The sequence below is a fragment of the Aquarana catesbeiana genome, linkage group LG03 (genome assembly GCF_042186555.1).
Source record: "Aquarana catesbeiana isolate 2022-GZ linkage group LG03, ASM4218655v1, whole genome shotgun sequence".
Classification (NCBI taxonomy): domain Eukaryota; kingdom Metazoa; phylum Chordata; class Amphibia; order Anura; family Ranidae; genus Aquarana; species Aquarana catesbeiana.
The window spans coordinates 238,451,531-238,471,935 of record NC_133326.1 but is presented as its reverse complement, the minus strand read 5'-3'; the positions used below and the strand labels follow the sequence as shown (position 1 = coordinate 238,471,935).

General features: G+C 39.9%; 1 protein-coding gene across 2 annotated transcripts in view; it reads right to left on the bottom strand.

Annotated features, from left to right (window-relative positions):
* Window positions 1-20,405, bottom strand: part of DOCK4 (dedicator of cytokinesis 4) — a 501,293-nt gene that overhangs the window by 332,329 nt on the left and 148,559 nt on the right. For both annotated transcript variants that reach the window (XM_073619893.1, XM_073619894.1), the window contains exons 4-6: window positions 19,015-19,070; window positions 11,134-11,230; window positions 1,794-1,942 (exon numbers count right to left, since the gene is read on the bottom strand). In XM_073619893.1, the coding sequence (XP_073475994.1) occupies window positions 1,794-1,942; window positions 11,134-11,230; window positions 19,015-19,070 (302 nt within the window). The remainder of the gene's footprint in view (window positions 1-1,793; window positions 1,943-11,133; window positions 11,231-19,014; window positions 19,071-20,405) is intronic.

The window sequence follows — 20,405 nt, the reverse complement described above, 5'->3', positions numbered from 1 at the left end:
ATATATGTCTCACTAGATGGACTTTTTATTTAATGCTTTTATTTAATGCTTTTAACAGTTTGCGCTGCACTTTCATTTGTTTAATTATTTGCTATTGAGGTTGGTGAATCCTTTAAGTGTCCAGCTTGCATTCATTATTACGTTTAGTTTGCGCTGATTGTCCTCTGCTTTATTTAAACCATTTAACACTGACTGGGGTCCTTTTATTCATGTAAAACCTTTATCTCAAAAGGAGCAAAACTGTTGCTGTAACTGCTTAAAAAGTGTTCACTGGCATTAATTTGTTAGTGTACCTAAATCTGCTAGTACTGTACATCTAATACTTCCTTTCCCCCAGTCTAACAATGCTGCTGTTCAAAGGTGTCTCTGTTGCTTCTTCATCCAGAGTGGGGGAATACTAATACAGGAGGTGTGTTACTGGCCAGATCACCAGATGAAAACAGTAGGAAACAAACGAATGCAGCCACCACATCTAATGATTGATAAGCTGCAATATATTACATTTTTTAATTTGGATTTAATACCGCTTTAAAGCAGCATTAAATCCAAAAACAAAAACGTAATGTATCTTTTCCTGCTGACCAACAGTTCTCTGCTGTACTGTAGTCTGCTGCTGAAACATTTGACCAGTTTACACTGTGGCGTATATTGCATATTCCTAACTGCTGTATATTACATACTTCTGGCCACTGTGCCCTGTATGCTGTGCTATATGTTACCTACGCCAGATCATTTTGTACATTGCATTGTACTTACATATCCCTGACAGCTGCACTGTAGGTTACATACTCCTAACTACTTCACTTTGTAAGCTGTGCTGTATAAATCATACTCCTGACCACCACACTCTACATACATTGTTTGTTGTATAGTCATGGCTGCTGCACTCTATAAACTATAATGTATGTTACATACTCCTCACCAAGGTGTTTATTTTGTCTTCATAGTTGCTGCTTGCTAAGTAAACCCTAGGAATTTTATTAAAGTTCTCATGTAAAGTGTTTGTTACCCTAAAAAAAAAAAAAAGGATTCTGTTCCTTTAGAAAAGCATGTTATACAGCTCAGTGCTTGTGCTGTGTAATTTGGCCCCCTGTATCACCTGAAATACCTGGCAGACATTCCTGGTTCTGGCCTGCCCCCTGTAAACTGACCACGGTTTATCATGGGTGCTGAGCCCTGACACTGTGGTCAGTTTACGTGCCTCCATCATATGCAGCTCTCCTCTGTCCTCTATCCACTCTCCCCCTCCTTGCCTGTCAGCTCCATTGGCTCTTAGATCTCCCCCTCCTGCTGTAAAAATAACAGTGTTTACGTTCTGTAGTTCCCAGTCTTAGATAACATTAAGCTCCCCGGTGTATGTGATTTATAAAAAATATGCTGCCTAATACCTTATTTCCAAGCACCGCTCAGCACTCACATGACTGCCCGCTGGTCTCTTCCTCTCCTCATCCCGGCTGACGTCAGTAGGGGATACCCAGCACCTCCCCCTGCAGCTATCCAATCGGGAGAGGAGACCAGCGGGCAGTCACGTGAGTGCTGAGCGGCGCTCGGAAATAAGGTATTAGGCAGCATATTTTTCTTAATGTTATCTAACAGAGGGAACTACAGAAGGAGGAAAAAACTGGCTTAACAACCACTTCAAAGTAAGCTCAGACAATGTGCTGACTCCATGCCTATAGCTGTGTGCAGAAAACTTATTCTTTGTCATGTTGCCTATGGGTGTCTGTTATACTGCAGCAGCATTGTAGCATTGTAGCATTTGAACAGCAGTGAGCTGACTATCTGTTACCCACTCATTTCCCCAGTCCAGACGGGCTGTAATGTGCCGTTTTACATCATTCATTCGATCGTGAGTCAGGTGCCCCACTAGCACTTGTCTGCGCAGATCCAGGATCTCATTCATTATGTGACCGAGGCGGTGGAAAAGATCACCTTCATTCTTCTAGAACAAAAAAAGAGAAATACAATGGTTCAGTGAGTGGCAAGCTTTACATTTACTGCTGGCTAGAGTATAACCTAACTGATTAATAGACTTCAACCTTAAATCAATCTCAATGAATAAAATAATTTTTTTAAACAGCAATATGATTTTTTCTTATGAAATTTCTTCTTCCAGAGTCATTGAGGGCTGGTTCACACCAGGAATCTCACAGTAATGCGCTGCAAGTTCCTGTGGGATTCACACGCGGTGCAGTGATTTGAGCTCATTCATTTTAAATAGCCAGATAACACTCAAATGCCACATCTATATATATTAAAAAATTACATATGCTTTTATGAACCATTATGTGTGTTCCCTTTCATGCCAGTGAAGTCCTATATATATATATATATATATATATATATATATATATATATATATATATATATATATATATATATATATATAGCATTCGTAATTAATTTTTTACACTATAATAGTTCATTAAAATGCATTCGGTCCTAAAAAAAGGTTAACAATAATAAATTGCACTTGTTACACAGCTTAGTAACCAAATGAGGCTTATTTACCACATTATATACAATATGATATATTCAAATGGCTGATTGCCTTATAAAGAACTGTTGGAGACATGCAGAGAGAACACACGCAGCCCACAGGATCTGTTGCAGTTTAACACCTAAACCAACCTACTCTGTGGTCCTTGTCCCCACTGTCATTCACTTACTCAGCTTAACCTAATCTGGCCTGGATCTGCCTCCTGTGGCCACCTGCAGGCTTTGCAGTGGATTTAGCACTTCGCCATTCATTGAATACATTTGTGACTATTGCTCTATGTGTTATTTCAGGAATACAGGAAGGCTGAGGCCCCCCCTGAAGAAGCCCGATACAAAGGGCGAAACATGTCGGGATTCAACCCTATGCTGCTGTAAACAGTTCACGGACCACATTTATGGATTTTAAGCCTATGTCATTTTAAACATGACGTTTTAGATAATCTTATTAATAAATTTTGAAGATTTTATCATAATACTTTTAGGATTGATTTTGTTTGCACCGCTATAGTCCCATCCTACTTGTTTTTATAAAGAACTGTTGTGTGGAAATAAGTAATTACGGGTCAACACACTTTCCATTTCTACTTCTGCAGGATACATGAGAAAGATAGCAGTGGTAACTTAAATGTGCATACGCAGCAAGTATGCAGGAAACCCCCTGGGTGGGCACTGGAATATCCAGGAGGGCCAAGGGAGGAGGCAGTCAACAAATCACAAAATGAAACATGACAATTAAAGAAGGGGGGAGGATGGATGAACAAACCCACAGATAGACCACCGCACAAACAAAAGAGGGCCTCAAACTCCACCCTCCAAGGTGCTTAGATTTTATACAGCTGCCATGGGAATAAAGAAACTATTGGAATAAGATTGCACAGGAGGTATACACTCACCGGCCACTTTATTAGATACACCTGTTCAATTGCTTGGTAACACAAATTGCCAATCAGCCAATCCCATGGCAGCAACTCAATGCATTTAGGCACCACGATGTGGGGAAGATGACTTGCTGAAGTTCAAACCAAGCATCAGAATAGGGAAGAATGAGGATCTTCACTTTGAACATTGCATGGTTGTTGGCGCCCGACGGGCTGGTCTGAGTATTTAAAACAACTGCTGATCTCTAGGGTTTACAGAGAATAGTCCATAAAAAGAGAAAATATCCAGTGAGCACAAGTTGTGTGGATGAAAATGCCTAGTTGATGTCAGAGGTGAATGGTCAGATTTGTTCAGGATGATAGAAGGCAACATCAACTCAAATAACCACTTGTTACAACCAAGGTATGCAGAATACCATCACTGAATACACAACACATCAAACCTTGAAGCAGATAGGCAACAGCAGCAGAAGACCACACTGGTTGCCACTCCTGTCAACTAAAAGGAAACTAAGACTATAATTCATACAGGCTCACCAAAATTGAACAATAGAAGATTGGAGAAATGTTACTTGGTATGATGAGTCTCGATTTTAGCTGCGACATTCAGATGGCAGGGTCAGAATTTTTGTGTAAACATGAAAGCATGGATCCATCCTGCCTTGTATCAATGGTTCAGGCTGGTGGTGGTATAATGGTGTGGGGGATATTTTCTAAGAGGCACACTTTGGGCCCCTTAGTACCAACTGAGCATCGTTTAAATGCCACAGCTTACCCGAGTATTCTTGCGGACCATGTCCATCCCTTTAGGACTACAGTGTACCCATCTTCTGAGGGCTACTTCCAGCAAAATAATGCACCATGTCAGAAAGCTCAAATCATCTCAAACATGACAATGAGTTCACTGTACTCCAATGGCCGACAAATCTGCAGCAACTGTGTGATGCTATTGCATCAATAGCATCATTCAGTGACCTTCGTGTAAGCAATACATCAACACACACTTTACCTATCAGCACAATTATGGATACTTCCCATGCTGATACTCCCATAGGTCCTTCATGACCTGCCAATACTGCTAGCTTACTTATTGAGAGTTCCTGTAAATCGATCCAGCAAATTGACCAAATTCAGGAACAGTAAATGGATATTAATAATCTGTCGAAATATGAGTTGTCATCTGAGGAAGTCAATGTCTCAAAAAAGTACTAAACTTTTGTCCACTCCAAAATATGGACAAATTTGTCATCAAAGACAGTTTGGTCGTAAGCTTCTTTTGAAAACTATGTTCGGCCCAAAGGCTAAAAAAACCTCCATGTTGGAGCAAGAAGCCCTTAATAATTTGGAAAGCCTTCTGAACGTTAACGAACCACACGATCTTATCGATCAGATTGACCTCGACTACCTCTTGGAGACACCTCAAGTTACTCTTCCTTTTAAATCATCTCTAAAAAAGAAATCAGATATTTATCCTGCTCCCAGTACCAATTCAAACTTAACGGCATTTCTCAAATTAACCAGTAGCGATATTCAGGCTCTAAAAATTAAAACCTGTGGATACTCTAACACCAGAGGAGAGGTAGGCCCTTTCCAACCTTACTAACCAACTAGAGATCACCGTAAAACCATCTGATAAAGATGGGAACACGGTGATCATGGATAACAAGCAGTATATCTGCATGTGCATGAACATTCTCTGCAACAGTAAATGGTATCGTTCTATCCCTTTGGCATTTCTTCAGAAATGCGACAATAAGTTCCATGAGATGGAAAACCTTGCTTATCTTAACAACATAATTTCTAAACAGAACAGGGAATTAATTCGTACCATGTTTTCAGTGGTCCCAACGTTTTATGCTCTTCCCAAAGTGCATAAAAATAAAAACGACCCCCCTGGCAGACCCATCATATCGTGTAATGGTTCTCTAACTGAGAACCTTAGCTGATATATAGATGAATATATCAGACCGTACGTGGTCAGCCCACATTTGCTTCAGATCCTGAATGGTTTGCATATTTCTCCAGACGCCCTTCTTGTTTCCATAGGCCCTCTACTGCTCCATCCCACATGGCAAAGGAAGATCTGTAATTAGACATCTTCTTCAGCAGACAAATCAGACGGAGTGGAAGCTCAATTGTTTATACTTGAGTTCATACTCATAATGTGTTTGCTTTTCAGGGCTCCCACTTCCTCCAGCAATATTGCACAGTGTTTTTTTATTTGTTTATGAAGTTTTAGTTCTAAATTTTAATTTTCTAACAGCGCAGCACCAGCCATTCCTTTTATATTCTTGTGTATGGGTATGGACTGACCCACATTCTGTGTTTGCAGCAGTTATCTGTATTTATATTCACATAATAGCTCAGGAATATATTTACTTTTTACCTACACTGACATACACACACTGACCTACCTACACTGACTACACTGACATATACACACTGACCTACCTACACTGACATACACACACTGACCTACCTGACCAGGAGACAGTCCAGACTTCATGTTGTGTCCTGCAGCAGCAGCTCAACAGTGGTGTGCCAGAGGAGGAGAGCCGCTTGCCCGAGTGCCGATCGATGTGGCGCGGTGGCCGCATTGTAATGCCCGACTTCTGAAGCCTGCAGCGCCTATGATGGACGTTACACATCCTGCCATTGGACCAGTGGGATGTCCAACATAGGCGCTGCAGGCTCGAGAAGGCGGGACCTGCTATGTGACTCGGCCGCACTCGGCGGCACTCAGGATCGGATCGGTCCCAGCTCGGTGGCGCTCGGGGCTAACAATTAAATTGTGCATGCTTGACACTTGGGGCTTTTCGTGGACCCATTCGGGGCTCCTCTGCCCTATGGTAATAAGGATCACTCTATATCCATACAGTGCTCTATTTCAATACCTAATATGTTCCCTTTTTCCTTCTCTTGCTCGGACTTTCCTCCCTCTTTGTGTTTTTTCCCTTTTACTATATGATAACTCCCCATTTTTACTTTTTCTTCCCTTTTTTATACATCATTTATTTCATTGTCCCATTCTTTTTGTACTTATTTCATTTATTCATTGTTTGTATTTTTTATGTGTCCTGTGTTTCAGTGTAGATTGCATGTCTGCTGCAGCATCTTTAGGATTCCTTTTAACATGTTTTTTGAGCCTCCTCCATCCGGGTGTCACCTGCCCCATATCCGCTCTGGTCCCTCGGTTCTTTTGGACTCCCACCCGATGCACGATGCACCCAGGCCACCCATGCAGTTGCAGCGGGTGGCATTTTATCATCTTGGGCAAAGATTCTTGCTGGTCAGCGGCCGTTCCGCCCCTGGATTGCTTGGCAACCCTGGGGACTGTTTGGCTGCATCGCTCTAGCTCCACCCACATGTGCGTCAGCGGGAGTGTGACATGGGACGCGGCTTCACCCCTCTGGACATGGCCACGCAGCGAGCCACGCTCCTGGGGCTGAGTGGTGGAATGCATCTCCAAGCCCAGCATGGCGCCATGCGGCGCTGGTCGGCATGACAGCAGGGCTAATTCCCCCTATGGGGTATTTAAGCTGTGCAGCCCCGGGGAGTTTTGCCACTCCTATACACTCTTTGCTAGCGGGGGGTTATCTACCTCCTTCCAGGAGACGCTTCAGCCCATATCCTCTCTGGTGAGTAATGTAGGGACACGGCTCTTTTTAATTGTTTTGTAATGAAGCATATGGGTTTTGCATAGAGTCATTTGTTGCTGAATACAAAGTAACGATAGGAATGCTTTATTTTGATTAATGAATCCCTATACTTATATTCTTTGAACTCTATAGCTAAAGCTTTACCTCCACGTTATGCAGATTGCAGCAACTATGTTACAACACATATTGCAGGTCATTTTATATAAAAGCTGCATATCTCACCACACCAGTGGCTAAAAAAATCTTCCCCAGGAGAACTCAATAATTGAATCAGCTGAACTGTATAGGACAGCACCAAAAGTAGTGCATGTACTACTTTAAAAAATGCACCACAGCCAGATCACATGGTACTTCCGTACCATGTGATCCGGAGCAGGCAAACACACTAAGTTTGCGACCTGCGCTTGGGGTGTCGTTTTTGTAACATTGACACCTGTTGCAGGTCACAGCAGAAGTGTGTTTTGAAAGTGGTGTGGGAAACGCGCACGGAACACGGGTTTCCGGTATCGTGTTTTGATGTAAATGGGCACCAATATTCACACCAGTACATTATACTCAACAAATTTGTGATAATGAAAACTACTTTCATTTGTAAGCGCTCATTGTTGTTGCCTAGAAAAACCCTAAATGGACCAACTACTTTGAGAATTTAAAGTGGATACTCACTCTCTCTCAATCAACAGTAACTACTTTTATTCTTTATGCTACTCGTATTAGTAAAGACATGGGAAAGGATATTATATTTACTTGTTTTCAACTTTTTATATGTATATTTCTTCAGTTACCTGTTAGTTTCCAGGCCTAGGCAAGGCCAAAAGTGCTAAGGAAAATAAAGCATAGAGACATGGATGGATGCATGAGTTTGCTTTGTATATTAAAAACAGATTAAATAGGATTTTTGGCTTGTGGTGCTCAGATGCAGTGCAGTTCCACTTTAAGGTATAACTGTACTTCCATAAAAACTAGGTGTACACTTTCCTGAATTTGATGACTGCAGCCCACAGACATCAGGGCATAGTGTGCATGTAAAATAATTACAGCTGAAATGATTTATTATAGAAAAAATAAGGTTTATATTATATTTTTTAAAACATGTTCCAGTGACATTGGTAAGAAACAAAGCAATGGCAGTTTTCCATAAAATACCAATTGAATACCCTGTAATTTCTACTTTTATAAATAGATTGATTTTATTCAAATTTGTAATCCTCAATTAGAGCCATTGAAATCTGGGCATGAGATGACATAAAGCTTAATTCTTTGAAATCTAAAAAGGCACAAACTTATTTTTAAGCATATACCAGTAGAATATATACCAAAACCTGTGCTTATTTGGTGGTCATTGTAATCAGGATAAATAGGTAAAATATTTTAATCAATTTGCAATTATATTAATCATTTTAAAATATTATGCAATAACCAATATAAAAAAAAGTGTACTTTTTTTGTCATTTAAGTCTGTCTGCTTATCAAAAAAAATATTTGCAGAAACTACACAATCGTACAAAGATACACTTACAGGGATGTTTAAGGAGATGCACGCCCCATATGGCTGCAGGTCCACTTCAATAAATCTTATAGTACCCCATAATGGACCTGGAGTATGTACTGGAAACAACTAACTGGATGTTTTTTTTCTTGATCCTTGTTTTCTTCGCAATGACATTTGACTATATGCATGTATTTATTAAAACCGTCATATAACAGCCTCACAATTTATTTAATCAACTTGGTCTATAAGGAGCTGCTGTTATGTAAACTGACCAAAACTGTAAAATATGTTCTGGTCATGAAGGTTTTGGTCATCTATGAACACAAAAGGGTTAAGGGCATTTTGTTCATTAAAAGCATTATATCTTTTCTTATCCTGAACTTCAAAAGCAATTAGCATTTATATACAGTACCATGTACACCTATTTAGGGATGCTGTGGGCATCATATTATTAACCTTCCCCCGACCAGCAAAAAGCATGATCCAAGTGCATTGGGTCCCTGCATTAGATTTATTACACCAGGCCTTGTAATACATCTATTCCATTACTACTCCACAAAAGCATATCTAACAAAACACATTACAATAGTCCTAACAGTAATGTAAGATATTCATTTGTAGGCTAAGTGTTTTGTTAACCATTTTCAGGAACTGTTTTTCCCCTAACAGATTTCCAGGAATTCAATAGAAAGCCTGAATTGTTCTCAACACAGTACAAATATTTTATTAGACAAGGATTGTACAAGCAACTTCTCTCTACAATTCTGACTGGACTGCAAAAAGTACCTTATAGCTGTATTAGTAATAGCAATTAACTTTGTAAAAAAAAAAGTTAGCATAACTATCATTAACAGTTCTGCGCAGCCATTCTCTCTGGCTTGTCCAGATCTTTGGCAGCAAATATATAAAATGGCTATTCCATAGATTGCATGGTCAATACATAATATGATTTGAAAATGTAACCAGAATTTTATCGATTGATGATCAATTTCGACTACAGTGGCAAGAAAATTCTAAGTAGCACAATGGAAACATCTTCTCGAATGCACAACTTTCTAACAATGAAAGTGGTTTTGGTTTAGTAAAGTCCATTCATTCCTAAATCGAATGTTTAAAGCAAATTAGATTTTGAAGTACCTTAGTACAACATTTTGAAGTACAACATTCATCAAGTCATCAAATTAAATCTATATATATGGTTAGCTTTTGGTGTCCATGCGTTATTTCTAAAGCAGACATTTTGCCAACTTCCTTTGCACTTTACAAGGCACTCAGTAATGGCAGTGTTAGCTTCATTCAGTGGACTAAAAGTGGTGCTCAGAACGTCACTGCCGCACAAAATTCAAAATTCAAATAGATTTCCTTTCTCCTTAGAAAAGGAGGAAAAATTATTTCGGACAAGGTGCCCCAACCACAGCTAACAGCAAGCCTATTGTTGACATGAATCAACAGAGCACATGTGAGCAAAAACAAATTACTTCATGAAAACATTACTTTTTTTTCAGAATTTTAGTTTTAAACCAGGTTTCCTGTTAATGGTAAGTAAGATTTATGATTCTCACATTTAAAAAGCTCTAGTTTGTAAGTTGAAAACCAAGGTAGAAATTGCAAGCTCTTTGGCTACCAGAAACATTTTGTGCATTAGAGGTGAAAAAGATTCTATTGTCTTCTGTGATCTTCCTAAAAGGCCAACTTTTTCTGGTAGTGACCCTTTAAAATTTACAAATGTTGAGAATATTTTCAATTATTTTGTACAACCACATAAAGCTGTTTCCACCCAGATAGATTTTTTTTTCTCAGTTGGGCTATCGTTTGAATGCACCACTTGCATGGTTAATGCATATCTACACCCTGCTGCCTTATTTTCTATTCTTTGTTTGAAAAATAAAAACTATCTGTTAATCTTGCCAGATTGCCAGAAGCAGAGTGCATGAAACCTGTAAGTTGAAAAAGGTGCGAGTTGAAAATAACAGTAAAAAAATATTTAATCTTTCTTTTAAAAACTAATAACCCATCAGTCAACCATGTAAAGAAGATGAACAGGCAGATAGGTTTGAAATCCAGTCCGTGTGACAATAAATGCTCCAATCACAGTTACCGTGAAAAAGTGAGTGTAGTCTTGATATGACAAGACAGGATTACCAGGTGAAAATAAAGGGAGTAGAGCCTTAAAAAATAAATAAGTAAATAATGCAGCCACTACATTTAAGCTGCAGTATATTATATTTTGGGTTTAGATACGCTTTAAAGCAGTACACATTTTATTCTTTTTCTCCACTGAGATTATTTTTTTTAACTTTTGCAACATCTAAAAAAATATAGGAAAAGGGTAATGTATTTAATTAGCTTGGGGTGTCTACTTTTCTCAGTGGTGTCTTTTCACTGCAAGTTTCAGGAAATAAACCAATGCAAAGGTACAACCTGAAAGCTAAGAAAACATTAAAAACACATATAAAAAAAAAAAAGAAGTTGATTTTCATGTAAACCAATAATTACACTAGTGGACTAGTGCCTTGGGAATAAGGTGAGTGAGGGAAAAAAATCAAGTCCCAAAAATGACAAAATGGTGACCATTCTTTTCTTATTTTGCTTCTCGTACTCTTACCACATATAGCTGCTTCCACATGGTGCCCCAGTCTCTGAGCGTAGACGTCATCTCTGTGATGACCGCATCTTCTGTTGGTACTACCATTTCAAACTGCCTGTAAACAGTAACACAAAGATACATTTGTGCCAATTATGGATCAAAACATTATATAATATTATTTATATAGTTCTATTTTATTGTGAGGCACTGGCTTCCAGGACCCATTGCAGGCTCAATGCAAATTACTGGTGAGATAGGCCAGTATTTCTCAAGGTCTCCTCCAGCCTCTCTCCACCAGGATGCCGGGGGATTGCAGATTACTTTTTTTTACCTTAGACTCAATGGACTAATTAATAAAGGCTTCAGTGTAGGAAAGGGCCGTGGGCATGTACAGTGCAGTCAGGTGAGAGGATAGGGAGAGCAAACGACAACCCCCACTGGAATAGCATTACCCAGTGTCTGGCTGCTTCTTCCCCAACTTGATTCATGCCACAGTCTTATTAACCCTTCACCACCTGCCTGAGTGTACTGTATTTTTTCGCCTATGCCGCAGTCACTTCCCAGATCCAGCGCCAGGAAGAAGCTTCTGCAATTAAACTTCAATGCAAATTGAGGGAAGACCCCAACACAATTAACCTGCTTATCAATGGTCATGGAACTTTCCATTACAGTTCTGCACATTCATTTGTCCATTCATCATGTCCCGCTCTGAACCAAGTGAGAGGGAATATCATTCTGCATTCTGTCTGCTGTGAATTATGGGTTCACAAGGATTTAAGGGAAACCTTTACTTAGAGAAACATAGCCAGTGGCTGAGAGCGATGACCAGTGTGTTCTGGCAGGGGGGGCCATCCCCCTGTCAGAACACTATAGTTCAGCCGGGGGAGATCACTGTACTAACACGGATAGTTAGTACAGCGGCTCCTCCAAAGGTCCTCAGTTTATTTTTCTTTCAGCCTGCTCAATTAAATAAAAAAAATGGTTAGTATGTACCAGGCTTAACTATCCGATGTTAGCACAGCGATCTACCCCGCTGACCTATTGTGTTCTGATAGGGGGACTGCCCCCCCTGCCAGAACACACCGGTCAGTGTCGCCGGCCACTGGCTGAGAGTGCTGATTGGGAGCCGATCGGGAGCCCCATTTTTTTTTTCATGCCCCTTTAACAGAAGCTGGCCGTTCGCTCAGACCGGCTGCCGTACACACGGGTCGAATGTTGCCGGTTTCTATTGAACCGGCCGATGTTACATCAAGAACAAATACAGGGAGGGACCAGGGACTATGGACCAGGCGTTGCCTGCCTGCTTCTCACCCATCCCTGATAGAATATAGAGCAGCTGTGTGCGAAGCTCAGGTCTCCCATTAATTAAAAAAAGTTAAACATTTTAAACTGGGGTACCTCAAGATTTTGTATACTTTTAAAGAGAGCCCTGACTGAAAAAAAAATATGAGTCTGGTCTGCACTATCCATCAGGATAAGATGTGCTAAAAGTTTGAGCACTGGAGGTGGTGTTTTGATGGGGACATATAAACAATAGACTTTTTATTTTTAGATCATTATACCCCCATTATTTTAATTTTATCTTGCTTTGTTGTTTACATGCGTCTTGGCACAGTATTGGGTAAAATCCATGGAGGATTGTGTTAGTATTTCAATGTTTTTATTCTTTAAAAATGTCTTGACGCCAGCCGCGCGCATATATGCGGCCCTGAGTTAACCTCTTTACAATGCTGAGAGCACGCTACCAGCACAGTAGCTGGCAGGGATCCGAAAGCTCCTGATGCATATGCAATCGGGAGCTTTTCGATCATGTGACAGCCAATCACAGCTGTCACATGACCCGAATGCCTGCCTCCACCTCCCGGCTTTTAGAACTCTTAAAAGGCCAGTAGGCGGTCAGAACAAAGGGGTTAATAAAAAGTGCTTTCTATTGTTGGTGTATATATATATATATATATATATATATATATATATATATATATATATATATATACACACACATACACACAGTATCTCACAAAAGTGAGTATACCCCTCACATTTTTGTAAATATTCTATCTTTTCATGTGACAACACTGAAGAAAGGACGCTTTGCTACAATGTAAAGTAGTGAGTGTACAGCTTGTATAACAGTGTAAATTTGCTGTCCTCTCAAAGTAACTCAGCACAGCCATTAATGTCTAAACCGCTGCCAACAAAAGTGAGTACACCCCTAAGTGAAAATGTCCAAATTGGGCCCAAAGTTTCAATATTTTGTGTGGCCACCATTGTTTTCCAGCACTGCCTTAACCCTTTTGGGCATGGAGTTCACCAGAGCTTCACAGGTTGCCACTGGAGTCCTCTTACACTCCTCCATAACGACATCACAGAGCTGGTGGATGTTAGAGACCTTGCGCTCCTCCACCTTCCATTTGAGGATGCCCCACAGATGCTCAATAGGGTTTAGGTCTGGAGACATGCTTGGCCAGTCCATCACCTTTACCCTCAGCTTCTTTAGCAAGGTAGTGGTCATCTTGGAGGTGTGTTTGGGGTCATTATGTTGGAATACTGCCCTGCGGCCCAGTCTCCGAAGGGAGGGGATGATGCTCTGCTTCAGTATGTCACAGTACATGTTGGCATTCATGGTTCTTCAATGAACTGTAGCTCCCCAGTGCTGGCAGCACTCATGCAGCCCCAGACCATGACACTCCCACCAACATGCTTGACTGTAGACAAGACACACTTGTCTTTGTACTCCTCACCTGGTTGCCACCACACACGCTTGACACCATTTGAACCAACTAAGTTTATCTTGGTCTCATCAGACCACAGGACATGGTTCCAGTAATCCATGTCCTTAGTTTGCCTGTCTTCAGCAAACTGTTTGCAGGCTTTCTTTTGCATCATCTTTAGAAGAGGCTTTCTTCTGGGATGACAGCCATGAAGACCAATTTGATGCAGTGTGTGGCGTATGGTCTGTGCACTGACAGGCTGACCCCCATCCCTTCAACCTCTGCATCAATGCTGGCAGCACTCATACGTCTATTTCCCAAAGACAACCTCTGGATATGACGCTGAGCACGTGCACTCAATTTCTTTGGTCGATCATGGCGAGGCCTGATCTGAGTGGAACCTGTCTTGTTAAACCACTGCATAGTCTTGGCCACTATGCTGCAGCTCAGTTTCAGGGTCTTGGCAATCTTCTTATAGCCTAGGCCATCTTTACGTAGAGCAACAATTCTTTTTTTCAGATCCTCAGAGAGTTCTTTGCCATGAGCTGCCATGTTGAACTTCCAGTGACCAGTATGAGAGAGTGAGAGCGATAACACCAAATTTAACACACCTGTTCCCCATTCACACCTGAGATCTTGTAACACTAACGAGTCACATGACACCGGGGAAGCAAAATGGCTAATTGGGCTCAATTTGGACATTTTTATCAATTTTATTAATTAACTTTATTAATTAATGGCTGTGTGTTTAGTTATTTGGAGGGAACAGCAAATGTACACTGTTATACAAGATATATATATATATATATATATATATATATATATATAGCTTGCAAATTTCTCATAGGCTTAATTTATTCTAATCTACTTATAAATTATTGTAATGGAAACTCTTTTAGGAGGGTAAAAGGTTACTTAAACTCATTAGGCCTTCTTCACATGGGCCTACTTAAGCATACACCCATGTATTTGCCTGCACAAGGATGCACAGCTGTTAATTGTATCTGTATGCAGGCAGGCCTACTGCTCCTAATTTGACATCTATGTGGCTGCATGTCCACAAATGCAAACATTGCGAAATGAGGACATGCACCCACATGGATGGTTAATTGGGAGGATGTCCATGCAACTACTGTGTCCCAACTCACATGAACTGGACTTTATGATCGCAGACATACGGATTACCTGTGCATCCCCGTACCAGCAAAAACAGCCCTCACACGGGAATACGCTTAGGTACCCCCTTGTGAACAAGGACTTGCTAGTCGATTCATTAGATGGCAGGCAATAGGTTGGAGATATATGTTAATGCCTATAATAAAAACTATTTTCACACAAACTTCTGTGGCAGTCCAGGGATTAAGCCATTCTGTGAAATGCATTTTACAAACAATACAATCATGATGATTAGAGGAAAAGGAGAAGGTTTCTCCTGAAGCCAGCAACAAACAGTAGATGTCAGTCGGGCAAAGAGAAAACATTTTTTCCCAAATACATCTAATATTAACATGCACAGCATGCTTAGATGGACAAGGATGCATGTTAATGACCAACAAGGAGTAACTAGGGAGAGCAGCCAGACACCCCTGGCACCTGCCAAATCTTACCATAAACAACAGTGCTCAGCTGAAAAAAATGCAACTCCATCCAGTAATTCTTTTAGGAACGATTGGTTAGCCATCTGTTGTGCTGCTATCCACAGACATAAGGACCTGACCAATTTCATTAATCTAACTTTTTTTTTTTACTTTCATTAAAGATGATGTCAAACTATTTTGGATAAATTGACTTAGCCTAAAAGCTGATGATGGCAGTCTGATTAATTATGCTTGCTTTTGCAGCCCTGATCATTGGATCCAGCTACCAAAAGGACAACTGATGGCAATGGTTTCCAACACCTGTGCTGCAAATGAGAAAAAAAAATATAATAACTATTTGCATTATGGGATTCATTTAGGACTGTTAAGGAAATCTTTAAACATGGGCAAAAATGTCTTTTGTATTAATTGTCAATTTAAACCTACATTCTGCTTATAATCTAGAGCAGACAAATGAACAATGACCTGCAAACCTCCGTAAAAAGCGTTAAGATTCAACACTAAAATGGTATTATTTACTGTACTTGTGGTTAATAAGCTTTAAAGCGTTTGATACACCAACATTTCATATTCCTGATATGTGCCTGCTGTACCATGTACTTGTATGAGAAAGTATCCTGTTCCTTTTCTTTTGCTTCCTTTATGTGGAATCTCTGGTGTTCCTGACATTCACTCTGCTTTCCTATGACAAACTGACCACACTAAGCAGGAGAACACATCGTGGTCAGTTCTCTAGCTATGCTGGGACCTCAGCCTGCTCTCCTCCAATGATCAGACATCCTGACATGCCCCCGCTGCACAGCCATTCACTTGGAAGATCAGTGTGCTGCTGCTTCTCCTCCCCCTGCTCTTAGGCAGCTGAGAACAGAGGGAATGTGATCACTTATAAAAAAAAAAAAAAAAAGGAAAAAAGGTATTTATAATGCTTTCTATACAAAAATGTTTCTTAATTTCTATTTTAAACCGGGTTGTTTTACAAGGTGATCATTTACAATCACTTTAAAAAAACAGTTCACTGAAAGTTTACTGGGTATTTATAAATAATGCGGATATTATTTAGAAGTTAACCATAACATTCCCCCAACAAAAAGTATTAATGTTTTTTGCAAGTTTTTATATCACCGCTCCTTACTGAAAGAGATTTCAGCATGTTTTTCCTTTAGCAATGCTTGACCATTAATAGTCTATATTTCTATGAAAATGATTAAAAAGGGAAATTTGATTATGATGTACTACTATGATGTATTACTAAAGGGAAATTTGCAGACAATGTAACATGACCAATAAAACTTACAGAATATTACGTTGTATGTACATATGTTACTTTCCCATTTGTGAGCTGCAGCACTATCTGCAAGATGCAGATTGCCATTTACAAATCATGACCACAGAGTTCAAGCCATTAATGGTTAGTGCAGCAGGGCTTGCTGCTAGATGAAACTGTACAGTGTGTTCTGGAGACAACATAGTCCCCATCCCAAAAAAGGTATGATGTTGTCCAAGATAAGCTCATGCCTTGCTATTCAGCCAATGCCATATTGAAGTTGTTGCTTCCAAATGGTACATCAAAAAGCAGAGAGTGGACAGATAGAGATAGTTAGAAAGTGAGATAGGAGCAGCCTCAAAGTCTGGCTAGCCACAGGAAACTAATATTACTAGTATAAGGAAGACCATGCAACCCAACATCTCCTTTGAGCCCTTCTCTCATGCATATTGGTTATACAAGTAGCACTGGTGATGTAAACATTGGACCAGACTCAGACAGACCGGTCAGTGCTCTACAATAAAAAGGACAGGGATCTGCAGGTTTCAGCTTTGCTACAATTGAAAGTGATCCTTAAAGATATTAACTTCATAGGAAAGCTCAATGTCCCATATAGTCCTATCCCCCTCTTTTTGGGCATATGCGATAACCTTGAGGCCCCCCAGAGGAAAAAACTGTTTGTGTTCTACACTGCATTATATGCTAGGAAGGCGATCCTCCTTCACTGGAACCAGCCTCAGCCACCCACTAGACAACTCTGGCTCTCCCTCATTAATGCAGCACTCCCTCTGTACAAACTAACATATCTAGGATGGAACTGCCCAAAGAAATTTGATAAAATTTGGGCGGATTGGGTGAGGGCTAGACACTTGACCCTTGAGTAGACAATAGTAGAGTAGACTCCTGTATGTCTGCCCCTTTAGACCCGGGGTGTGCCTTTCCTTGGCCTCCGGTCCTCTGATGTAAGTCGGGTCTGACTTTCAGACAGCTATACCATGAGATGGACTGTGGGCCCAGACCTTCCCCCTCCCCCCATGGCTTATTCTTTTGGTATTCCTATAGTACACTTAATGATTAATGAGCTCAATGGCTGTAACCCTATTGTATATCACTGTCACTGTAAATTATTTGGATACATATTGTATAACCGATTAATGCACAATATCTGTCTCAAGTTAATATGATTTGATTTATTTTATGTTTGTTTAATAATTATAAATAAACTTTACATTAAAAAAAAAAACAGGGAACTAGTTGAAAATTACAAATATTTAATGCATATCTGAAGTAAAAATACTTCCCTGAACTGACACTACCAAGCAGGTACCAACCTACACATAGTTGAGGTGTGCCCCACAGGGACACCTGGATTCTAGGCCATTTTGGCATGTAAATATTTACTCAGGTTACTGGGGTGAAACCCTAGCCCAACTCCCTCTACCTTTAAACCTATTTGCCTATCACTGTTATGTCTGGCCTAAGTGGCTAATAGTAATTCTCAACAGGATTTGCGGTTGTGTTCAGGCTCTTGGCCCAGGAAACTGGGTCAATATTTACATGCCAGAGTGACTTGGTATTCAGAATTCCTGAAACACTTCTCAAAGTGAAAGCACCTGGAAGTGTTTCCTATGAGGTGCCAGTGAAAGTGCTGTGAACGGTTATCGTACCAGGTCAAACAGCAACAAAGACTTTAATAAAAATACACTTAATTTTTTTTTTTTTTTTGATAGCAGGTTTATAAAAACCATCTATTCTCAGGAAGGCAGTGCTGTTTTTAGATTTATTCTATAAATTGTTGCTCCTTGCATGAGTAAGATGGAGAAGGAATTTAAACAAGCTCCTCAATCGAGTTAAGTAAACTTGCAACAGTTGGATTGTTGCTTTGCTGGAAAAAACACGTAATGTAATGATTCAGCTACACAATCCCTGCATTGTTCCACACACCAAAATTTTTATCCTGTGTTTTGGACACCTGTGTGGACCAGGCCTATAGTATTGGTTCTGAGAATCATGTTTTCAGAGGTTTCTCAATGTACAGTAAGAATGCTTTAGTCTCACAAAGACACAGTCACTAATATCAAACCAAGTCACTGGAACTGGTGGTGTGTGGACAAGCACAATGAACATTAAAGCAATGAATGAGAATGTTATTTGCACAAGTTTGCTGCATATCAGCAAGTAACAGTATGACTCAGATCTGCTTTCTTTAGAAGTAAAACAAAAGCCATCATTCACCAACTGTACATATATGTGAAGACAAAGCTCCTGAAGCATCACCAGGACAAAGGGAGAGAAAAAAAAAGTTGCTCATTTAAACCATACATACCCTTTGTTTTTTACTGATGCATTCTTGATATGTACAAAGCTTGCAGGAAAAATGCCCTAGAAAAACAATGCAGTATTAACATTGAAGAGCTTAGAAAACACCACACAAGATAAAGGCAATGCTCTGGGGATTTTCTGGACCTCAGAATATCACTGAAACTAAACCAGCAAAATTAAAGCTGGTACTGTACTGTGAGCAAATCTGATAAATGAAAGGTTAGGCTTGCAAAGTGTATTGAAAAGACAATCATTACTGTTCCATTTCCAGTTTCAAATGTACTTCTCAGGAAAAGACTATGGGATAAAAACAGGACATAAAGACTAAATAAAATCCTAAATAAACTGACTTTACCATGTAGCTGCCATAACCTTGGTATCCTCTTCTTCAGCGGGCGGTCCGCTTTCAGATAAAAGTGGTCTCTGCCGCGAGATCACTTTTATTGGCGGCGGAAGAGGGCTCCCCCTCTCGCAGAGGCGAGGGGCGATCACGTCTGCTCCCGTCTGTGGTATAGAGCTGAGTGAGGGGAAGATGGCCCCCACCTGTCTCCATACCATTGCAGGGCGAAAGCGAAATCAAAACGTCCCTTCCGTCCACAGCTCTTAGAGACTTTTTTTTTTTTTTTTTCTAAACAACTTTTTTTTTTTTTTTTTTTTTTTATTGCATTTTTTGTAAATATGAGATCTGAGGTCTTTTTGACCCCAGATCTCATATTTAAGAGGTCCTGTCATGCTTTTTTTCTATTACAAGGGATGTTTACATTCCTTGTAATAGGAAAAAAAATGACATTTTTTTTTAAAAGAACAGTGTAAAAATAAAAAGGTAAAATATATAAGGAAAAAAATTTACATTTTTTAAACGCGCCCCATCCCGCCAAGCTCTCGTGCAGATGCGAACTCATACGTGAGTAGCGGCTGCATATGAAAACGGTGTTCAAACCACACATGTAAGGTATCGCAGTGATTGGTAGAGTGAGAGCAATAATTCTAGCCCTAGACCTCCTCTGCAAATCAAAACATGCAACCTGCATAATTTTTTAAACGTCGCATATGGAGATTTTTAAGGGTAAAAGTTTGTCGCCATTCCACAAGCGGGCGCAACTTTGAAGTGTGACATATTGGATATCAATTTACTCAGCGTAATATCATCTTTCACACTATTAAAAAAAATGGGCTAACTTTACTGTTGTCTTATTTTTTAATTAAAAAAAGTGTATTTTTTTTCCCAAAAAAAGTGCGCGTGTAAGACTGCTGCGCAAATACAGTGTGCCAAAAGTATTGCAACGACCGCCATTTTATTCTCTAGGGTGTTAGAAATATATATATTTATGTTTGGGGGTTCTAAGTAATTTTCTATGAAAAAAAAATATTTTAACTTCTAAGCAAAAAGTCTGA